General features: G+C 51.0%; 1 protein-coding gene across 1 annotated transcript in view; it reads left to right on the top strand.

Annotated features, from left to right (window-relative positions):
* abca7 (ATP-binding cassette, sub-family A (ABC1), member 7) overlaps positions 1–21,661 on the top strand; it is a gene marked incomplete at its 3' end in the record, with an annotated part of 264,520 nt that overhangs the window by 115,025 nt on the left and 127,834 nt on the right. Inside the window, 1 exon segment of the mRNA XM_084318477.1 lies at positions 7,891–8,112. Coding sequence (XP_084174603.1) covers positions 7,891–8,112 — 222 coding nt within the window.

Raw genomic sequence — 21,661 nt, 5'->3', positions numbered from 1 at the left:
TCTGGGTGTAATAAGTCCTCTGGGTGTAATAACTCCTCTGGGTGTAATAAGTCCTGGGTGTAATAAGTCCTCTGGGTGTAATAAGTCCTCTGGGTGTAATAAGTCCTGGGTGTAATAAGTCCTCTGGGTGTAATAAGTCCTCTGGGTGTAATAAGTCCTGGGTGTAATAAGTCCTCTGGGTGTAATAAGTCCTCTGGGTGTAATAAGTCCTCTGGGTGTAATAAGTCCTCTGGGTGTAATAAGTCCTGGGTGTAATAAGTCCTGGGTGTAATAAGTCCTCTGGGTGTAATAAGTCCTCTGGGTGTAATAAGTCCTCTGGGTGTAATAAGTCCTGGGTGTAATAAGTCCTGGGTGTAATAAGTCCTGGGTGTAATAAGTCCTGGGTGTAATAAGTCCTCTGGGTGTAATAAGTCCTCTGGGTGTAATAAGTCCTCTGGGTGTAATAAGTCCTCTGGGTGTAATAAGTCCTGGGTGTAATAAGTCCTGGGTGTAATAAGTCCTGGGTGTAATAAGTCCTCTGGGTGTAATAAGTCCTGGGTGTAATAAGTCCTCTGGGTGTAATAAGTCCTCTGGGTGTAATAAGTCCTCTGGGTGTAATAAGTCCTGGGTGTAATAAGTCCTGGGTGTAATAAGTCCTCTGGGTGTAATAAGTCCTCTGGGTGTAATAAGTCCTCTGGGTGTAATAAGTCCTGGGTGTAATAAGTCCTGGGTGTAGTAAGTCCTCTGGGTGTAATAAGTCCTGGGTGTAATAAGTCCTGGGTGTAATAAGTCCTCTGGGTGTAATAAGTCCTGGGTGTAATAAGTCCTCTGGGTGTAATAAGTCCTCTGGGTGTAGTAAGTCCTCTGGGTGTAATAAGTCCTCTGGGTGTAATAAGTCCTCTGGGTGTAATAAGTCCTCTGGGTGTAATAAGTCCTCTGGGTGTAATAAGTCCTCTGGGTGTAATAAGTCCTGGGTGTAATAAGTCCTGGGTGTAATAAGTCCTGTGTGTGTAATAAGTCCTGGGTGTAATAAGTCCTCTGGGTGTAATAAGTCCTGTGTGTGTAATAAGTCCTGGGTGTAATAAGTCCTGGGTGTAATAAGTCCTCTGGGTGTAATAAGTCCTGGGTGTAATAAGTCCTCTGGGTGTAATAAGTCCTGGGTGTAATAAGTCCTGGGGATAATAAGTCCTCTGGGTGTAATAAGTCCTCTGGGTGTAATAAGTCCTCTGGGTGTAATAAGTCCTGGGTGTAATAAGTCCTCTGGGTGTAATAAGTCCTCTGGGTGTAATAAGTCCTCTGGGTGTAATAAGTCCTCTGGGTGTAATAAGTCCTCTGGGTGTAATAAGTCCTCTGGGTGTAATAAGTCCTGGGTGTAATAAGTCCTGGGTGTAATAAGTCCTCTGGGTGTAATAAGTCCTGGGTGTAATAAGTCCTGGGTGTAATAAGTCCTCTGGGTGTAATAAGTCCTCTGGGTGTAATAAGTCCTGGGTGTAATAAGTCCTGGGTGTAATAAGTCCTCTGGGTGTAATAAGTCCTGGGTGTAATAAGTCCTGGGTGTAATAAGTCCTCTGGGTGTAATAAGTCCTGGGTGTAATAAGTCCTGGGTGTAATAAGTCCTGGGTGTAATAAGTCCTCTGGGTGTAATAAGTCCTGGGTGTAATAAGTCCTCTGGGTGTAATAAGTCCTCTGGGTGTAATAAGTCCTCTGGGTGTAATAAGTCCTCTGGGTGTAATAAGTCCTGGGTGTAATAAGTCCTCTGGGTGTAATAAGTCCTGGGTGTAATAAGTCCTCTGGGTGTAATAAGTCCTCTGGGTGTAATAAGTCCTGGGTGTAATAAGTCCTGGGTGTAATAAGTCCTCTGGGTGTAATAAGTCCTGGGTGTAATAAGTCCTCTGGGTGTAATAAGTCCTCTGGGTGTAATAAGTCCTCTGGGTGTAATAAGTCCTGGGTGTAATACGTCCTCTGGGTGTAATAAGTCCTCTGGGTGTAATAAGTCCTCTGGGTGTAATAAGTCCTCTGGGTGTAATAAGTCCTCTGGGTGTAATAAGTCCTCTGGGTGTAACAAGTCCTCTGGGTGTAATAAGTCCTCTGGGTGTAATAAGTCCTCTGGGTGTAATAAGTCCTCTGGGTGTAATAAGTCCTCTGGGTGTAATAAGTCCTGGGTGTAATAAGTCCTCTGGGTGTAATAAGTCCTCTGGGTGTAATAAGTCCTCTGGGTGTAATAAGTCCTCTGGGTGTAATAAGTCCTCTGGGTGTAATAAGTCCTGGGTGTAATAAGTCCTCTGGGTGTAATAAGTCCTCTGGGTGTAATAAGTCCTCTGGGTGTAATAAGTCCTCTGGGTGTAATAAGTCCTCTGGGTGTAATAAGTCCTCTGGGTGTAATAAGTCCTGGGTGTAATAAGTCCTCTGGGTGTAATAAGTCCTCTGGGTGTAATAAGTCCTCTGGGTGTAATAAGTCCTCTGGGTGTAATAAGTCCTCTGGGTGTAATAAGTCCTGGGTGTAATAAGTCCTGGGTGTAATAAGTCCTCTGGGTGTAATAAGTCCTCTGGGTGTAATAAGTCCTCTGGGTGTAATAAGTCCTCTGGGTGTAATAAGTCCTCTGGGTGTAATAAGTCCTCTGGGTGTAATAAGTCCTGGGTGTAATAAGTCCTGGGTGTAATAAGTCCTCTGGGTGTAATAAGTCCTGGGTGTAATAAGTCCTCTGGGTGTAATAAGTCCTCTGGGTGTAATAAGTCCTCTGGGTGTAGTAAGTCCTCTGGGTGTAATAAGTCCTGGGTGTAATAAGTCCTGGGTGTAATAAGTCCTGGGTGTAATAAGTCCTCTGGGTGTAATAAGTCCTGGGTGTAATAAGTCCTGGGTGTAATAAGTCCTGGGTGTAATAAGTCCTCTGGGTGTAGTAAGTCCTCTGGGTGTAATAAGTCCTGGGTGTAATAAGTCCTCTGGGTGTAATAAGTCCTCTGGGTGTAATAAGTCCTCTGGGTGTAATAAGTCCTGGGTGTAATAAGTCCTGGGTGTAATAAGTCCTCTGGGTGTAATAAGTCCTGGGTGTAATAAGTCCTCTGGGTGTAATAAGTCCTCTGGGTGTAATAAGTCCTGGGTGTAATAAGTCCTGGGTGTAATAAGTCCTGGGTGTAATAAGTCCTCTGGGTGTAGTAAGTCCTCTGGGTGTAATAAGTCCTGGGTGTAATAAGTCCTGGGTGTAATAAGTCCTCTGGGTGTAATAAGTCCTGGGTGTAATAAGTCCTGGGTGTAATAAGTCCTGGGTGTAATAAGTCCTCTGGGTGTAGTAAGTCCTCTGGGTGTAATACGTCCTGGGTGTAATAAGTCCTGGGTGTAATAAGTCCTGGGTGTAATAAGTCCTCTGGGTGTAATAAGTCCTGGGTGTAATAAGTCCTGGGTGTAATAAGTCCTCTGGGTGTAATAAGTCCTGGGTGTAATAAGTCCTGGGTGTAATAAGTCCTGGGTGTAATAAGTCCTCTGGGTGTAATACGTCCTCTGGGTGTAATAAGTCCTCTGGGTGTAGTAAGTCTTCTGGGTGTAATAAGTCCTGGGTGTAATAAGTCCTGGGTGTAATAAGTCCTGGGTGTAGTAAGTCCTCTGGGTGTAATAAGTCCTCTGGGTGTAATAAGTCCTCTGGGTGTAATAAGTCCTCTGGGTGTAATAAGTCCTCTGGGTGTAATAAGTCCTGGGTGTAATAAGTCCTCTGGGTGTAATAAGTCCTCTGGGTGTAATAAGTCCTGGGTGTAATAAGTCCTCTGGGTGTAATAAGTCCTGGGTGTAATAAGTCCTCTGGGTGTAATAAGTCCTCTGGGTGTAATAAGTCCTGGGTGTAATAAGTCCTCTGGGTGTAATAAGTCCTCTGGGTGTAATAAGTCCTGGGTGTAATAAGTCCTCTGGGTGTAATAAGTCCTGGGTGTAATAAGTCCTCTGGGTGTAGTAAGTCTTCTGGGTGTAATAAGTCCTGGGTGTAATAAGTCCTGGGTGTAATAAGTCCTGGGTGTAATAAGTCCTGGGTGTAATAAGTCCTCTGGGTGTAATAAGTCCTGGGTGTAATAAGTCCTGGGTGTAATAAGTCCTCTGGGTGCAATAAGTCCTCTGGGTGTAATAAGTCCTGGGTGTAATAAGTCCTGGGTGTAATAAGTCCTCTGGGTGTAATAAGTCCTGGGTGTAATAAGTCCTCTGGGTGTAATAAGTCCTGGGTGTAATAAGTCCTCTGGGTGTAATAAGTCCTGGGTGTAATAAGTCCTGGGTGTAATAAGTCCTGGGTGTAATAAGTCCTGGGTGTAATAAGTCCTCTGGGTGTAATAAGTCCTGGGTGTAATAAGTCCTGGGTGTAATAAGTCCTCTGGGTGTAATAAGTCCTGGGTGTAATAAGTCCTGGGTGTAATAAGTCCTCTGGGTGTAATAAGTCCTGGGTGTAATAAGTCCTGGGTGTAATTAGTCCTGGGTGTAATAAGTCCTCTGGGTGTAATAAGTCCTCTGGGTGTAATAAGTCCTCTGGGTGTAATAAGTCCTGGGTGTAATAAGTCCTCTGGGTGTAATAAGTCCTGGGTGTAATAAGTCCTCTGGGTGTAATAAGTCCTCTGGGTGTAATAAGTCCTGGGTGTAATAAGTCCTGGGGATAATAAGTCCTCTGGGTGTAATAAGTCCTCTGGGTGTAATAAGTCCTGGGTGTAATAAGTCCTCTGGGTGTAATAAGTCCTCTGGGTGTAATAAGTCCTGGGTGTAATAAGTCCTGGGTGTAATAAGTCCTGGGTGTAATAAGTCCTGGGTGTAATAAGTCCTGGGTGTAATAAGTCTTCTGGGTGTAATAAGTCCTGGGTGTAATAAGTCCTCTGGGTGTAATAAGTCCTGGGTGTAATAAGTCCTGGGTGTAATAAGTCCTGGGTGTAATAAGTCCTCTGGGTGTAATAAGTCCTCTGGGTGTAATAAGTCCTGGGTGTAATAAGTCCTGGGTGTAGTAAGTCCTCTGGGTGTAATAAGTCCTGGGTGTAATAAGTCCTCTGGGTGTAATAAGTCCTGGGTGTAATAAGTCCTCTGGGTGTAATAAGTCCTGGGTGTAATAAGTCCTCTGGGTGTAATAAGTCCTGGGTGTAATAAGTCCTCTGGGTGTAATAAGTCCTGGGTGTAATAAGTCCTGGGTGTAATAAGTCCTGGGTGTAATAAGTCCTCTGGGTGTAATAAGTCCTCTGGGTGTAATAAGTCCTCTGGGTGTAATAAGTCCTGGGTGTAATAAGTCCTGGGTGTAATAAGTCCTCTGGGTGTAATAAGTCCTGGGTGTAATAAGTCCTGGGTGTAATAAGTCCTGGGTGTAATAAGTCCTCTGGGTGTAATAAGTCCTCTGGGTGTAATAAGTCCTGGGTGTAATAAGTCCTGGGTGTAGTAAGTCCTCTGGGTGTAATAAGTCCTGGGTGTAATAAGTCCTCTGGGTGTAATAAGTCCTGGGTGTAATAAGTCCTCTGGGTGTAATAAGTCCTGGGTGTAGTAAGTCCTCTGGGTGTAATAAGTCCTGGGTGTAATAAGTCCTGGGTGTAATAAGTCCTGGGTGTAATAAGTCCTGGGTGTAATAAGTCCTGGGTGTAATAAGTCCTCTGGGTGTAGTAAGTCCTCTGGGTGTAATAAGTCCTCTGGGTGTAATAAGTCCTCTGGGTGTAATAAGTCCTCTGGGTGTAATAAGTCCTCTGGGTGTAATAAGTCCTCTGGGTGTAATAAGTCCTGGGTGTAGTAAGTCCTCTGGGTGTAATAAGTCCTGGGTGTAATAAGTCCTCTGGGTGTAATAAGTCCTGGGTGTAATAAGTCCTCTGGGTGTAATAAGTCCTGGGTGTAATAAGTCCTCTGGGTGTAATAAGTCCTCTGGGTGTAATAAGTCCTGGGTGTAATAAGTCCTGGGTGTAATAAGTCCTCTGGGTGTAATAAGTCCTCTGGGTGTAATAAGTCCTCTGGGTGTAATAAGTCCTCTGGGTGTAATAAGTCCTCTGGGTGTAATAAGTCCTCTGGGTGTAATAAGTCCTCTGGGTGTAATAAGTCCTCTGGGTGTAATAAGTCCTCTGGGTGTAATAAGTCCTCTGGGTGTAATAAGTCCTCTGGGTGTAATAAGTCCTCTGGGTGTAATAAGTCCTGGGTGTAATAAGTCCTCTGGGTGTAATAAGTCCTCTGGGTGTAATAAGTCCTGTGTGTGTAATAAGTCCTCTGGGTGTAATAAGTCCTGGGTGTAATAAGTCCTGGGGATAATAAGTCCTCTGGGTGTAATAAGTCCTGGGTGTAATAAGTCCTCTGGGTGTAATAAGTCCTGGGTGTAATAAGTCCTGGGTGTAATAAGTCCTGGGTGTAATAAGTCCTCTGGGTGTAATAAGTCCTGGGTGTAATAAGTCCTCTGGGTGTAATAAGTCCTCTGGGTGTAATAAGTCCTGGGTGTAATAAGTCCTCTGGGTGTAATAAGTCCTCTGGGTGTAATAAGTCCTCTGGGTGTAATAAGTCCTGGGTGTAATAAGTCCTGGGTGTAATAAGTCCTCTGGGTGTAATAAGTCCTCTGGGTGTAATAAGTCCTCTGGGTGTAATAAGTCCTGGGTGTAATAAGTCCTGGGTGTAATAAGTCCTCTGGGTGTAATAAGTCCTGGGTGTAATAAGTCCTCTGGGTGTAATAAGTCCTGGGTGTAATAAGTCCTCTGGGTGTAATAAGTCCTGGGTGTAATAAGTCCTGGGTGTAATAAGTCCTCTGGGTGTAATAAGTCCTGGGTGTAATAAGTCCTGGGTGTAATAAGTCCTCTGGGTGTAATAAGTCCTGGGTGTAATAAGTCCTGGGTGTAATAAGTCCTGGGTGTAATAAGTCCTGTGTGTGTAATAAGTCCTCTGGGTGTAATAAGTCCTCTGGGTGTAATAAGTCCTGGGTGTAATAAGTCCTCTGGGTGTAATAAGTCCTGGGTGTAATAAGTCCTCTGGGTGTAATAAGTCCTCTGGGTGTAATAAGTCCTCTGGGTGTAATAAGTCCTCTGGGTGTAATAAGTCCTCTGGGTGTAATAAGTCCTCTGGGTGTAATAAGTCCTCTGGGTGTAATAAGTCCTGGGTGTAATAAGTCCTGGGTGTAATAAGTCCTCTGGGTGTAATAAGTCCTGGGTGTAATAAGTCCTCTGGGTGTAATAAGTCCTGGGTGTAATAAGTCCTCTGGGTGTAATAAGTCCTCTGGGTGTAATAAGTCCTGGGTGTAATAAGTCCTCTGGGTGTAATAAGTCCTGGGTGTAATAAGTCCTCTGGGTGTAATAAGTCCTCTGGGTGTAATAAGTCCTGGGTGTAATAAGTCCTGGGTGTAATAAGTCCTCTGGGTGTAATAAGTCCTGGGTGTAATAAGTCCTGGGTGTAATAAGTCCTCTGGGTGTAATAAGTCCTCTGGGTGTAATAAGTCCTGGGTGTAATAAGTCCTGGGTGTAGTAAGTCCTCTGGGTGTAATAAGTCCTCTGGGTGTAATAAGTCCTGGGTGTAATAAGTCCTGGGTGTAATAAGTCCTGGGTGTAATAAGTCCTCTGGGTGTAATAAGTCCTGGGTGTAATAAGTCCTCTGGGTGTAATAAGTCCTGGGTGTAATAAGTCCTGGGTGTAATAAGTCCTGGGTGTAATAAGTCCTCTGGGTGTAATAAGTCCTGGGTGTAATAAGTCCTGGGTGTAATAAGTCCTGGGTGTAGTAAGTCCTCTGGGTGTAGTAAGTCCTGGGTGTAGTAAGTCCTGGGTGTAATAAGTCCTGGGTGTAGTAAGTCCTGGGTGTAGTAAGTCCTGGGTGTAGGCCATTATTTAAACTTGCTGAGTCAGCCTATATAAAATGTGGTCAGTAACGTTCACCGTGCTCTCCTCCTCCTCCTCCCCCCCCCCTCCTCCTCCCCCATCCTCCTCCTCCCCCTCCCCCCCCCCCCCCTCCTCCAGTGGGGGGACATCCTGCCCTACAGCGACCCCTCCGTGGTGTTCTTCTTCCTGACGGCCTTCGCCACGGCCACCATCATGCAGTGCTTCCTGATCAGCACCTTCTTCTCCAAGGCCAACCTGGCCGCCGCCTGCGGGGGTCTCATCTACTTCGGCCTCTACCTGCCCTACGTGCTCTGCGTGGCCTGGAGGGACCGGCTCAACACCACACACAGGGTCCTGGCCGTGAGTATCTTCTTTAGGCAAGAAGGTTAGCCGCGGATGCGGAGCTAATGATGGAGCATCGCTGTCGGTTGTGTGATAGTAAAGGCCTCAGCAGCGACTACCGTAAATCCTCAAATATAAGACGGTCTTCTATTGACCTCAGCTGCAAAGAGCACCAGGCCTTTATTAGAGAGAGGCTTATATAAGAGGCAGGCCTTAATTAAAAAAAATGACACTCATGGACATAATCCCTTCATTTTCAGACTTTTATTGCATTATTATTATTATTATTATTATTATTATTATTATTATTATTATTATTATTATTATTATTATTATTATTATTATTATTATTATTATTATTATTTTTTAATACGTACATTGTCTGTCTACATTTATTTAGACTAGCATTGGTATTTAAATATTGAGTGCAGTTGAGTAATTGTGGGATTAACGTAATTCACACACTGAAGTTGGAACTGTCTATACTAGGTTGTGGGGTCCGGGGACGGTTTAGCGTGTGGTACCTTCTCGACTTCCTCAGTTGAATTGAGTTGTTTACATGCAGTAGCTTTAGCTACTAACGTTATCATAGCATCATGGTCTGTAATGTGTCAACTGGACAACGCCAGCCTCGTCTGCCAACGCCATATAGATGGCGAACGTTAACGTTTGCAAACGAAGTCAACGTCATCCAGCTGACACCACAGATCTACCATATTATGACAACGTTAGATAGCGGCTAGCGCTAAAGCTAACCAGAGGGAAACGTTAATGTACGGTAGTCAGTGTAGCGGGAGGCAGCACTTGATTTCCATTGGCAAGAGTTTATCTCATTCTATATCACGGCACGAAAAATTAAAAATAAACTTTTTTTTGCGACCTTATATTAGAGCCCGGCCTGTGTTTGTCTAAATGCAGCAACCCCCCCCCCCCCCCCCCCCATTATAAGAGGCCCCTCCTTTATCGGAGGTCCCTCCTCTATTTGAGGATTTACGGTATTCTTCCTGGGGTCTGGATACAAACATATAAAATTTTAACAAGAATAATCAATAAAACAACGTGAAAACAAAACAAATATCAATAAAACACCAATAAGATATACAAACAATTATAGAACATTAAACCAATCAAAATCAGACATTCAAACAAATATGTATGCACAGTTTTCCAATGTAGAACAATAACAAATATACAAACCTATAGAACAAATCAAATATCAATAAAACAACAAATCTCAATAAAACAACAAACGGAGACATCTGAGAGAAAGCTAAAACGTGCACGACATTCCATACACTAATACTCTAATACTCCTCATAACCACTAGACAAAGACATTCCAAAGCACATAACCCAACACAAGAACCCAGTCATTAGACACAGATTAGACCAAACCTAAATCCACACTACCACACAGGGGTAGAGTTGGTATTTTAGTTAAAGGGGAACTATCTTACTATTTCTTTCACTATTTGGGCAATTTTACACAATTCCTGTGAGTCTATGGAACACATTTGTAAGGTTTTTCTTAAAAAAAAGTAATTGTTTTGTATTTCTAATCAAGTACTCTAGAGCAGCATTTTCTGCACTTCCAGATTCCAAGCTGTTTTTGGCTGGACTCCGCCCATAAGCGCTTTGAGTGACAGTCACCCACAGTCTGCACTGCACTTATGGGGGAGAGGGAGAGAGAGAGATAGAGAGGGACTAATTAATTTTGCCGCGGGGGGCATAATCCCACGGGAGAATGCATTGGTAACTTGTTTCAAATGACAATATATACCCCGTAGGGATGTCCCGATCACATTTTTTTGCTCCCGATCCGATCCCGATCCGATCCCGATCATGTGATTTTGAATATCTACCGATACCGATATTTCCCGATCCGATCAAAAAAAGTTTTTTTTTTCTTTTTAACAAACATGACCATGTTCACGTCTTAAACTCATACTGAGGCCTTAGTTTTGGTTTTAAATTGCATATCATCATTCATTTATTTATTGTCACACAGAGCAGAAGAATTTTGCCAAAACAAACCAATAGTATCCAGCTGCAGAACGGCAGACCAGCCACACTCTCAGACCCAAACGCATTTCCTTTGATTTAATTATACATCAAATGATTTATGAAGTTAACTTTTCACCTGGATAACGTCAACATTCAGGGTGAATGTAATGTGAGAAATTGGGATAAAAAAAAAAAATTATAATAATTTGGGTCTGAGAGTGTGGCTGGTCTGCCGTTCTGCAGCTGGATACTATTGGTTTGTTTCCAGACAATGGAAACGATACTGCCCCCAGCACTTCCTGTAGTGCATTGCAGTTACAAATGAACATTTGCGTCTCTGTTTATTTTTTTATACGACGCATCGACACAAAAATTCCCCATCAACGATTTTTTTATGATCGACGTTGTCGATTATGTCGACTAATCGTTGCAGCCCTACATGCTCAATAATAAGTAATATAATATACATGCTCAATAATAAGTAATATAATATACATGCTCAATAATAAGTAATATAATATACATGCTCAATAATAAGTAATATAATATACATGCTCAATAATAAGTAATATAATATAATTGTTACGGCAGCTCTGGCTGAGCCCAATAGCAGAACACACAGGGAGAGAGAGAATGGAGCGTTTTAGGTTAGCTTTAATTCCTTGGGTACCAATATTCTGGGTAGGCATAGCCCCCCCTGGCCTTATAGACCCGCCGCCTATGGTCCTGGGCACAGGGAGAACAGAGGTTAGAGCCAGGAGTGATGGTGGTCCTGGGCACAGGGAGAACAGAGGTTAGAGCCAGGAGTGATGGTGGTCCTGGGCACAGGGAGAACAGAGGTTAGGGCCAGGAGTGATGGTGGTCCTGGGCACAGGGAGAACAGAGGTCAGAGCCAGGAGTGATGGTCCTCCTGGGCACAGGGAGAACAGAGGTTAGAGCCAGGAGTGATGGTGGTCCTGGGCACAGGGAGAACAGAGGTTAGAGCCAGGAGTGATGGTGGTCCTGGGCACAGGGAGAACAGAGGTTAGAGCCAGGAGTGATGGTGGTCCTGGGCACAGGGAGAACAGAGGTTAGAGCCAGGAGTGATGGTGGTCCTGGGCACAGGGAGAACAGAGGTTAGAGCCAGGAGTGATGGTGGTCCTGGGCACAGGGAGAACAGAGGTTAGAGCCAGGAGTGATGGTGGTCCTGGGCACAGGGAGAACAGAGGTTAGAGCCAGGAGTGATGGTGGTCCTGGGCACAGGGAGAACAGAGGTTAGAGCCAGGAGTGATGGTGGTCCTGGGCACAGGGAGAACAGAGGTTAGAGCCAGGAGTGATGGTCCTCCTGGGCACAGGGAGAACAGAGGTTAGAGCCAGGAGTGATGGTGGTCCTGGGCACAGGGAGAACAGAGGTTAGAGCCAGGAGTGATGGTGGTCCTGGGCACAGGGAGAACAGAGGTTAGAGCCAGGAGTGATGGTGGTCCTGGGCACAGGGAGAACAGAGGTTAGAGCCAGGAGTGATGGTGGTCCTGGGCACAGGGAGAACAGAGGTTAGAGCCAGGAGTGATGGTCCTCCTGGGCACAGGGAGAACAGAGGTTAGAGCCAGGAGTGATGGTGGTCCTGGGCACAGGGAGAACAGAGGTTAGAGCCAGGAGTGATGGTGGTCCTGGGCACAGGGAGAACAGAGGTTAGAGCCAGGAGTGATGGTGGTCCTGGGCACAGGGAGAACAGAGGTTAGAGCCAGGAGTGATGGTGGTCCTGGGCACAGGGAGAACAGAGGTTAGAGCCAGGAGTGATGGTGGTCCTGGGCACAGGGAGAACAGAGGTTAGAGCCAGGAGTGATGGTGGTCCTGGGCACAGGGAGAACAGAGGTTAGAGCCAGGAGTGATGGTGGTCCTGGGCACAGGGAGAACAGAGGTTAGAGCCAGGAGTGATGGTGGTCCTGGGCACAGGGAGAACAGAGGTTAGAGCCAGGAGTGATGGTGGTCCTGGGCACAGGGAGAACAGAGGTTAGAGCCAGGAGTGATGGTGGTCCTGGGCACAGGGAGAACAGAGGTTAGAGCCAGGAGTGATGGTGGTCCTGGGCACAGGGAGAACAGAGGTTAGAGCCAGGAGTGATGGTGGTCCTGGGCACAGGGAGAACAGAGGTTAGAGCCAGGAGTGATGGTGGTCCTGGGCACAGGGAGAACAGAGGTTAGAGCCAGGAGTGATGGTGGTCCTGGGCACAACAGAGGTTAGAGCCAGGAGTGATGGTCCTCCTGGGCACAGGGAGAACAGAGGTTAGAGCCAGGAGTGATGGTGGTCCTGGGCACAGGGAGAACAGAGGTTAGAGCCAGGAGTGATGGTCCTCCTGGGCACAGGGAGAACAGAGGTTAGAGCCAGGAGTGATGGTGGTCCTGGGCACAGGGGAGAACAGAGGTTAGAGCCAGGAGTGATGGTGGTCCTGGGCACAGGGAGAACAGAGGTTAGAGCCAGGAGTGATGGTGGTCCTGGGCACAGGGAGAACAGAGGTTAGAGCCAGGAGTGATGGTGGTCCTGGGCACAGGGAGAACAGAGGTTAGAGCCAGGAGTGATGGTGGTCCTGGGCACAGGGAGAACAGAGGTTAGAGCCAGGAGTGATGGTGGTCCTGGGCACAGGGAGAACAGAGGTTAGAGCCAGGAGTGATGGTGGTCCTGGGCACAGGGAGAACAGAGGTTAGAGCCAGGAGTGATGGTGGTCCTGGGCACAGGGAGAACAGAGGTTAGAGCCAGGAGTGATGGTGGTCCTGGGCACAGGGAGAACAGAGGTTAGAGCCAGGAGTGATGGTGGTCTGGGCACAGGGAGAACAGAGGTTAGAGCCAGGAGTGATGGTCCTCCTGGGCACAGGGAGAACAGAGGTCAGAGCCAGGAGTGATGGTGGTCCTGGGCACAGGGAGAACAGAGGTTAGGGCCAGGAGTGATGGTGGTCCTGGGCACAGGGAGAACAGAGGTTAGAGCCAGGAGTGATGGTGGTCCTGGGCACAGGGAGAACAGAGGTTAGAGCCAGGAGTGATGGTGGTCCTGGGCACAGGGAGAACAGAGGTTAGAGCCAGGAGTGATGGTGGTCCTGGGCACAGGGAGAACAGAGGTTAGAGCCAGGAGTGATGGTGGTCCTGGGCACAGGGAGAACAGAGGTTAGAGCCAGGAGTTATGGTGGTCCTGGGCACAGGGAGAACAGAGGTTAGAGCCAGGAGTGATGGTGGTCCTGGGCACAGGGAGAACAGAGGTTAGAGCCAGGAGTGATGGTGGTCCTGGGCACAGGGAGAACAGAGGTTAGAGCCAGGAGTGATGGTGGTCCTGGGCACAGGGAGAACAGAGGTTAGAGCCAGGAGTGATGGTGGTCCTGGGCACAGGGAGAACAGAGGTTAGAGCCAGGAGTGATGGTGGTCCTGGGCACAGGGAGAACAGAGGTTAGAGCCAGGAGTGATGGTGGTCCTGGGCACAGGGAGAACAGAGGTTAGAGCCAGGAGTGATGGTGGTCCTGGGCACAGGGAGAACAGAGGTTAGAGCCAGGAGTGATGGTGGTCCTGGGCACAGGGAGAACAGAGGTTAGAGCCAGGAGTGATGGTGGTCCTGGGCACAGGGAGAACAGAGGTTAGAGCCAGGAGTGATGGTGGTCCTGGGCACAGGGAGAACAGAGGTTAGAGCCAGGAGTGATGGTGGTCCTGGGCACAGGGAGAACAGAGGTTAGAGCCAGGAGTGATGGTGGTCCTGGGCACAGGGAGAACAGAGGTTAGAGCCAGGAGTGATGGTGGTCCTGGGCACAGGGAGAACAGAGGTTAGAGCCAGGAGTGATGGTGGTCCTGGGCACAGGGAGAACAGAGGTTAGAGCCAGGAGTGATGGTGGTCCTGGGCACAGGGAGAACAGAGGTTAGAGCCAGGAGTGATGGTGGTCCTGGGCACAGGGAGAACAGAGGTTAGAGCCAGGAGTGATGGTGGTCCTGGGCACAGGGAGAACAGAGGTTAGAGCCAGGAGTGATGGTGGTCCTGGGCACAGGGAGAACAGAGGTTAGAGCCAGGAGTGATGGTGGTCCTGGGCACAGGGAGAACAGAGGTTAGAGCCAGGAGTGATGGTGGTCCTGGGCACAGGGAGAACAGAGGTTAGAGCCAGGAGTGATGGTGGTCCTGGGCACAGGGAGAACAGAGGTTAGAGCCAGGAGTGATGGTGGTCCTGGGCACAGGGAGAACAGAGGTTAGAGCCAGGAGTGATGGTGGTCCTGGGCACAGGGAGAACAGAGGTTAGAGCCAGGAGTGATGGTGGTCCTGGGCACAGGGAGAACAGAGGTTAGAGCCAGGAGTGATGGTGGTCCTGGGCACAGGGAGAACAGAGGTTAGAGCCAGGAGTGATGGTGGTCCTGGGCACAGGGAGAACAGAGGTTAGAGCCAGGAGTGATGGTGGTCCTGGGCACAGGGAGAACAGAGGTTAGAGCCAGGAGTGATGGTGGTCCTGGGCACAGGGAGAACAGAGGTTAGAGCCAGGAGTGATGGTGGTCCTGGGCACAGGGAGAACAGAGGTTAGAGCCAGGAGTGATGGTGGTCCTGGGCACAGGGAGAACAGAGGTTAGAGCCAGGAGTGATGGTGGTCCTGGGCACAGGGAGAACAGAGGTTAGAGCCAGGAGTGATGGTGGTCCTGGGCACAGGGAGAACAGAGGTTAGAGCCAGGAGTGATGGTGGTCCTGGGCACAGGGAGAACAGAGGTTAGAGCCAGGAGTGATGGTGGTCCTGGGCACAGGGAGAACAGAGGTTAGAGCCAGGAGTGATGGTGGTCCTGGGCACAGGGAGAACAGAGGTTAGAGCCAGGAGTGATGGTGGTCCTGGGCACAGGGAGAACAGAGGTTAGAGCCAGGAGTGATGGTGGTCCTGGGCACAGGGAGAACAGAGGTTAGAGCCAGGAGTGATGGTGGTCCTGGGCACAGGGAGAACAGAGGTTAGAGCCAGGAGTGATGGTGGTCCTGGGCACAGGGAGAACAGAGGTTAGAGCCAGGAGTGATGGTGGTCCTGGGCACAGGGAGAACAGAGGTTAGAGCCAGGAGTGATGGTGGTCCTGGGCACAGGGAGAACAGAGGTTAGAGCCAGGAGTGATGGTGGTCCTGGGCACAGGGAGAACAGAGGTTAGAGCCAGGAGTGATGGTGGTCCTGGGCACAGGGAGAACAGAGGTTAGAGCCAGGAGTGATGGTGGTCCTGGGCACAGGGAGAACAGAGGTTAGAGCCAGGAGTGATGGTGGTCCTGGGCACAGGGAGAACAGAGGTTAGAGCCAGGAGTGATGGTGGTCCTGGGCACAGGGAGAACAGAGGTTAGAGCCAGGAGTGATGGTGGTCCTGGGCACAGGGAGAACAGAGGTTAGAGCCAGGAGTGATGGTGGTCCTGGGCACAGGGAGAACAGAGGTTAGAGCCAGGAGTGATGGTGGTCCTGGGCACAGGGAGAACAGAGGTTAGAGCCAGGAGTGATGGTGGTCCTGGGCACAGGGAGAACAGAGGTTAGAGCCAGGAGTGATGGTGGTCCTGGGCACAGGGAGAACAGAGGTTAGAGCCAGGAGTGATGGTGGTCCTGGGCACAGGGAGAACAGAGGTTAGAGCCAGGAGTGATGGTGGTCCTGGGCACAGGGAGAACAGAGGTTAGAGCCAGGAGTGATGGTGGTCCTGGGCACAGGGAGAACAGAGGTTAGAGCCAGGAGTGATGGTGGTCCTGGGCACAGGGAGAACAGAGGTTAGAGCCAGGAGTGATGGTGGTCCTGGGCACAGGGAGAACAGAGGTTAGAGCCAGGAGTGATGGTGGTCCTGGGCACAGGGAGAACAGAGGTTAGAGCCAGGAGTGATGGTGGTCCTGGGCACAGGGAGAACAGAGGTTAGAGCCAGGAGTGATGGTGGTCCTGGGCACAGGGAGAACAGAGGTTAGAGCCAGGAGTGATGGTGGTCCTGGGCACAGGGAGAACAGAGGTTAGAGCCAGGAGTGATGGTGGTCCTGGGCACAGGGAGAACAGAGGTTAGAGCCAGGAGTGATGGTGGTCCTGGGCACAGGGAGAACAGAGGTTAGAGCCAGGAGTGATGGTGGTCCTGGGCACAGGGAGAACAGAGGTTAGAGCCAGGAGTGATGGTGGTCCTGGGCACAGGGAGAACAGAGGTTAGAGCCAGGAGTGATGGTGGTCCTGGGCACAGGGAGAACAGAGGTTAGAGCCAGGAGTGATGGTGGTCCTGGGCACAGGGAGAACAGAGGTTAGAGCCAGGAGTGATGGTGGTCCTGGGCACAGGGAGAACAGAGGTTAGAGCCAGGAGTGATGGTGGTCCTGGGCACAGGGAGAACAGAGGTTAGAGCCAGGAGTGATGGTGGTCCTGGGCACAGGGAGAACAGAGGTTAGAGCCAGGAGTGATGGTGGTCCTGGGCACAGGGAGAACAGAGGTTAGAGCCAGGAGTGATGGTGGTCCTGGGCACAGGGAGAACAGAGGTTAGAGCCAGGAGTGATGGTGGTCCTGGGCACAGGGAGAACAGAGGTTAGAGCCAGGAGTGATGGTGGTCCTGGGCACAGGGAGAACAGAGGTTAGAGCCAGGAGTGATGGTGGTCCTGGGCACAGGGAGAACAGAGGTTAGAGCCAGGAGTGATGGTGGTCCTGGGCACAGGGAGAACAGAGGTTAGAGCCAGGAGTGATGGTGGTCCTGGGCACAGGGAGAACAGAGGTTAGAGCCAGGAGTGATGGTGGTCCTGGGCACAGGGAGAACAGAGGTTAGAGCCAGGAGTGATGGTGGTCCTGGGCACAGGGAGAACAGAGGTTAGAGCCAGGAGTGATGGTGGTCCTGGGCACAGGGAGAACAGAGGTTAGAGCCAGGAGTGATGGTGGTCCTGGGCACAGGGAGAACAGAGGTTAGAGCCAGGAGTGATGGTGGTCCTGGGCACAGGGAGAACAGAGGTTAGAGCCAGGAGTGATGGTGGTCCTGGGCACAGGGAGAACAGAGGTTAGAGCCAGGAGTGATGGTGGTCCTGGGCACAGGGAGAACAGAGGTTAGAGCCAGGAGTGATGGTGGTCCTGGGCACAGGGAGAACAGAGGTTAGAGCCAGGAGTGATGGTGGTCCTGGGCACAGGGAGAACAGAGGTTAGAGCCAGGAGTGATGGTGGTCCTGGGCACAGGGAGAACAGAGGTTAGAGCCAGGAGTGATGGTGGTCCTGGGCACAGGGAGAACAGAGGTTAGAGCCAGGAGTGATGGTGGTCCTGGGCACAGGGAGAACAGAGGTTAGAGCCAGGAGTGATGGTGGTCCTGGGCACAGGGAGAACAGAGGTTAGAGCCAGGAGTGATGGTGGTCCTGGGCACAGGGAGAACAGAGGTTAGAGCCAGGAGTGATGGTGGTCCTGGGCACAGGGAGAACAGAGGTTAGAGCCAGGAGTGATGGTGGTCCTGGGCACAGGGAGAACAGAGGTTAGAGCCAGGAGTGATGGTGGTCCTGGGCACAGGGAGAACAGAGGTTAGAGCCAGGAGTGATGGTGGTCCTGGGCACAGGGAGAACAGAGGTTAGAGCCAGGAGTGATGGTGGTCCTGGGCACAGGGAGAACAGAGGTTAGAGCCAGGAGTGATGGTGGTCCTGGGCACAGGGAGAACAGAGGTTAGAGCCAGGAGTGATGGTGGTCCTGGGCACAGGGAGAACAGAGGTTAGAGCCAGGAGTGATGGTGGTCCTGGGCACAGGGAGAACAGAGGTTAGAGCCAGGAGTGATGGTGGTCCTGGGCACAGGGAGAACAGAGGTTAGAGCCAGGAGTGATGGTGGTCCTGGGCACAGGGAGAACAGAGGTTAGAGCCAGGAGTGATGGTGGTCCTGGGCACAGGGAGAACAGAGGTTAGAGCCAGGAGTGATGGTGGTCCTGGGCACAGGGAGAACAGAGGTTAGAGCCAGGAGTGATGGTGGTCCTGGGCACAGGGAGAACAGAGGTTAGAGCCAGGAGTGATGGTGGTCCTGGGCACAGGGAGAACAGAGGTTAGAGCCAGGAGTGATGGTGGTCCTGGGCACAGGGAGAACAGAGGTTAGAGCCAGGAGTGATGGTGGTCCTGGGCACAGAGAACAGAGGTTAGAGCCAGGAGTGATGGTGGTCCTGGGCACAGGGAGAACAGAGGTTAGAGCCAGGAGTGATGGTGGTCCTGGGCACAGGGAGAACAGAGGTTAGAGCCAGGAGTGATGGTGGTCCTGGGCACAGGGAGAACAGAGGTTAGAGCCAGGAGTGATGGTGGTCCTGGGCACAGGGAGAACAGAGGTTAGAGCCAGGAGTGATGGTGGTCCTGGGCACAGGGAGAACAGAGGTTAGAGCCAGGAGTGATGGTGGTCCTGGGCACAGGGAGAACAGAGGTTAGAGCCAGGAGTGATGGTGGTCCTGGGCACAGGGAGAACAGAGGTTAGAGCCAGGAGTGATGGTGGTCCTGGGCACAGGGAGAACAGAGGTTAGAGCCAGGAGTGATGGTGGTCCTGGGCACAGGGAGAACAGAGGTTAGAGCCAGGAGTGATGGTGGTCCTGGGCACAGGGAGAACAGAGGTTAGAGCCAGGAGTGATGGTGGTCCTGGGCACAGGGAGAACAGAGGTTAGAGCCAGGAGTGATGGTGGTCCTGGGCACAGGGAGAACAGAGGTTAGAGCCAGGAGTGATGGTGGTCCTGGGCACAGGGAGAACAGAGGTTAGAGCCAGGAGTGATGGTGGTCCTGGGCACAGGGAGAACAGAGGTTAGAGCCAGGAGTGATGGTGGTCCTGGGCACAGGGAGAACAGAGGTTAGAGCCAGGAGTGATGGTGGTCCTGGGCACAGGGAGAACAGAGGTTAGAGCCAGGAGTGATGGTGGTCCTGGGCACAGGGAGAACAGAGGTTAGAGCCAGGAGTGATGGTGGTCCTGGGCACAGGGAGAACAGAGGTTAGAGCCAGGAGTGATGGTGGTCCTGGGCACAGGGAGAACAGAGGTTAGAGCCAGGAGTGATGGTGGTCCTGGGCACAGGGAGAACAGAGGTTAGAGCCAGGAGTGATGGTGGTCCTGGGCACAGGGAGAACAGAGGTTAGAGCCAGGAGTGATGGTGGTCCTGGGCACAGGGAGAACAGAGGTTAGAGCCAGGAGTGATGGTGGTCCTGGGCACAGGGAGAACAGAGGTTAGAGCCAGGAGTGATGGTGGTCCTGGGCACAGGGAGAACAGAGGTTAGAGCCAGGAGTGATGGTGGTCCTGGGCACAGGGAGAACAGAGGTTAGAGCCAGGAGTGATGGTGGTCCTGGGCACAGGGAGAACAGAGGTTAGAGCCAGGAGTGATGGTGGTCCTGGGCACAGGGAGAACAGAGGTTAGAGCCAGGAGTGATGGTGGTCCTGGGCACAGGGAGAACAGAGGTTAGAGCCAGGAGTGATGGTGGTCCTGGGCACAGGGAGAACAGAGGTTAGAGCCAGGAGTGATGGTGGTCCTGGGCACAGGGAGAACAGAGGTTAGAGCCAGGAGTGATGGTGGTCCTGGGCACAGGGAGAACAGAGGTTAGAGCCAGGAGTGATGGTGGTCCTGGGCACAGGGAGAACAGAGGTTAGAGCCAGGAGTGATGGTGGTCCTGGGCACAGGGAGAACAGAGGTTAGAGCCAGGAGTGATGGTGGTCCTGGGCACAGGGAGAACAGAGGTTAGAGCCAGGAGTGATGGTGGTCCTGGGCACAGGGAGAACAGAGGTTAGAGCCAGGAGTGATGGTGGTCCTGGGCACAGGGAGAACAGAGGTTAGAGCCAGGAGTGATGGTGGTCCTGGGCACAGGGAGAACAGAGGTTAGAGCCAGGAGTGATGGTGGTCCTGGGCACAGGGAGAACAGAGGTTAGAGCCAGGAGTGATGGTGGTCCTGGGCACAGGGAGAACAGAGGTTAGAGCCAGGAGTGATGGTGGTCCTGGGCACAGGGAGAACAGAGGTTAGAGCCAGGAGTGATGGTGGTCCTGGGCACAGGGAGAACAGAGGTTAGAGCCAGGAGTGATGGTGGTCCTGGGCACAGGGAGAACAGAGGTTAGAGCCAGGAGTGATGGTGGTCCTGGGCACAGGGAGAACAGAGGTTAGAGCCAGGAGTGATGGTGGTCCTGGGCACAGGGAGAACAGAGGTTAGAGCCAGGAGTGATGGTGGTCCTGGGCACAGGGAGAACAGAGGTTAGAGCCAGGAGTGATGGTGGTCCTGGGCACAGGGAGAACAGAGGTTAGAGCCAGGAGTGATGGTGGTCCTGGGCACAGGGAGAACAGAGGTTAGAGCCAGGAGTGATGGTGGTCCTGGGCACAGGGAGAACAGAGGTTAGAGCCAGGAGTGATGGTGGTCCTGGGCACAGGGAGAACAGAGGTTAGAGCCAGGAGTGATGGTGGTCCTGGGCACAGGGAGAACAGAGGTTAGAGCCAGGAGTGATGGTGGTCCTGGGCACAGGGAGAACAGAGGTTAGAGCCAGGAGTGATGGTGGTCCTGGGCACAGGGAGAACAGAGGTTAGAGCCAGGAGTGATGGTGGTCCTGGGCACAGGGAGAACAGAGGTTAGAGCCAGGAGTGATGGTGGTCCTGGGCACAGGGAGAACAGAGGTTAGAGCCAGGAGTGATGGTGGTCCTGGGCACAGGGAGAACAGAGGTTAGAGCCAGGAGTGATGGTGGTCCTGGGCACAGGGAGAACAGAGGTTAGAGCCAGGAGTGATGGTGGTCCTGGGCACAGGGAGAACAGAGGTTAGAGCCAGGAGTGATGGTGGTCCTGGGCACAGGGAGAACAGAGGTTAGAGCCAGGAGTGATGGTGGTCCTGGGCACAGGGAGAACAGAGGTTAGAGCCAGGAGTGATGGTGGTCCTGGGCACAGGGAGAACAGAGGTTAGAGCCAGGAGTGATGGTGGTCCTGGGCACAGGGAGAACAGAGGTTAGAGCCAGGAGTGATGGTGGTCCTGGGCACAGGGAGAACAGAGGTTAGAGCCAGGAGTGATGGTGGTCCTGGGCACAGGGAGAACAGAGGTTAGAGCCAGGAGTGATGGTGGTCCTGGGCACAGGGAGAACAGAGGTTAGAGCCAGGAGTGATGGTGGTCCTGGGCACAGGGAGAACAGAGGTTAGAGCCAGGAGTGATGGTGGTCCTGGGCACAGGGAGAACAGAGGTTAGAGCCAGGAGTGATGGTGGTCCTGGGCACAGGGAGAACAGAGGTTAGAGCCAGGAGTGATGGTGGTCCTGGGCACAGGGAGAACAGAGGTTAGAGCCAGGAGTGATGGTGGTCCTGGGCACAGGGAGAACAGAGGTTAGAGCCAGGAGTGATGGTGGTCCTGGGCACAGGGAGAACAGAGGTTAGAGCCAGGAGTGATGGTGGTCCTGGGCACAGGGAGAACAGAGGTTAGAGCCAGGAGTGATGGTGGTCCTGGGCACAGGGAGAACAGAGGTTAGAGCCAGGAGTGATGGTGGTCCTGGGCACAGGGAGAACAGAGGTTAGAGCCAGGAGTGATGGTGGTCCTGGGCACAGGGAGAACAGAGGTTAGAGCCAGGAGTGATGGTGGTCCTGGGCACAGGGAGAACAGAGGTTAGAGCCAGGAGTGATGGTGGTCCTGGGCACAGGGAGAACAGAGGTTAGAGCCAGGAGT

This window comes from Notolepis coatsorum (genome assembly GCF_963971535.1).
Source record: "Notolepis coatsorum genome assembly, chromosome: 7".
In the NCBI taxonomy this organism is placed as follows: domain Eukaryota; kingdom Metazoa; phylum Chordata; class Actinopteri; order Aulopiformes; family Paralepididae; genus Notolepis; species Notolepis coatsorum.
Note: the sequence above shows the minus strand (reverse complement) of the source record. Positions and strands in the feature narration are given on the sequence as shown.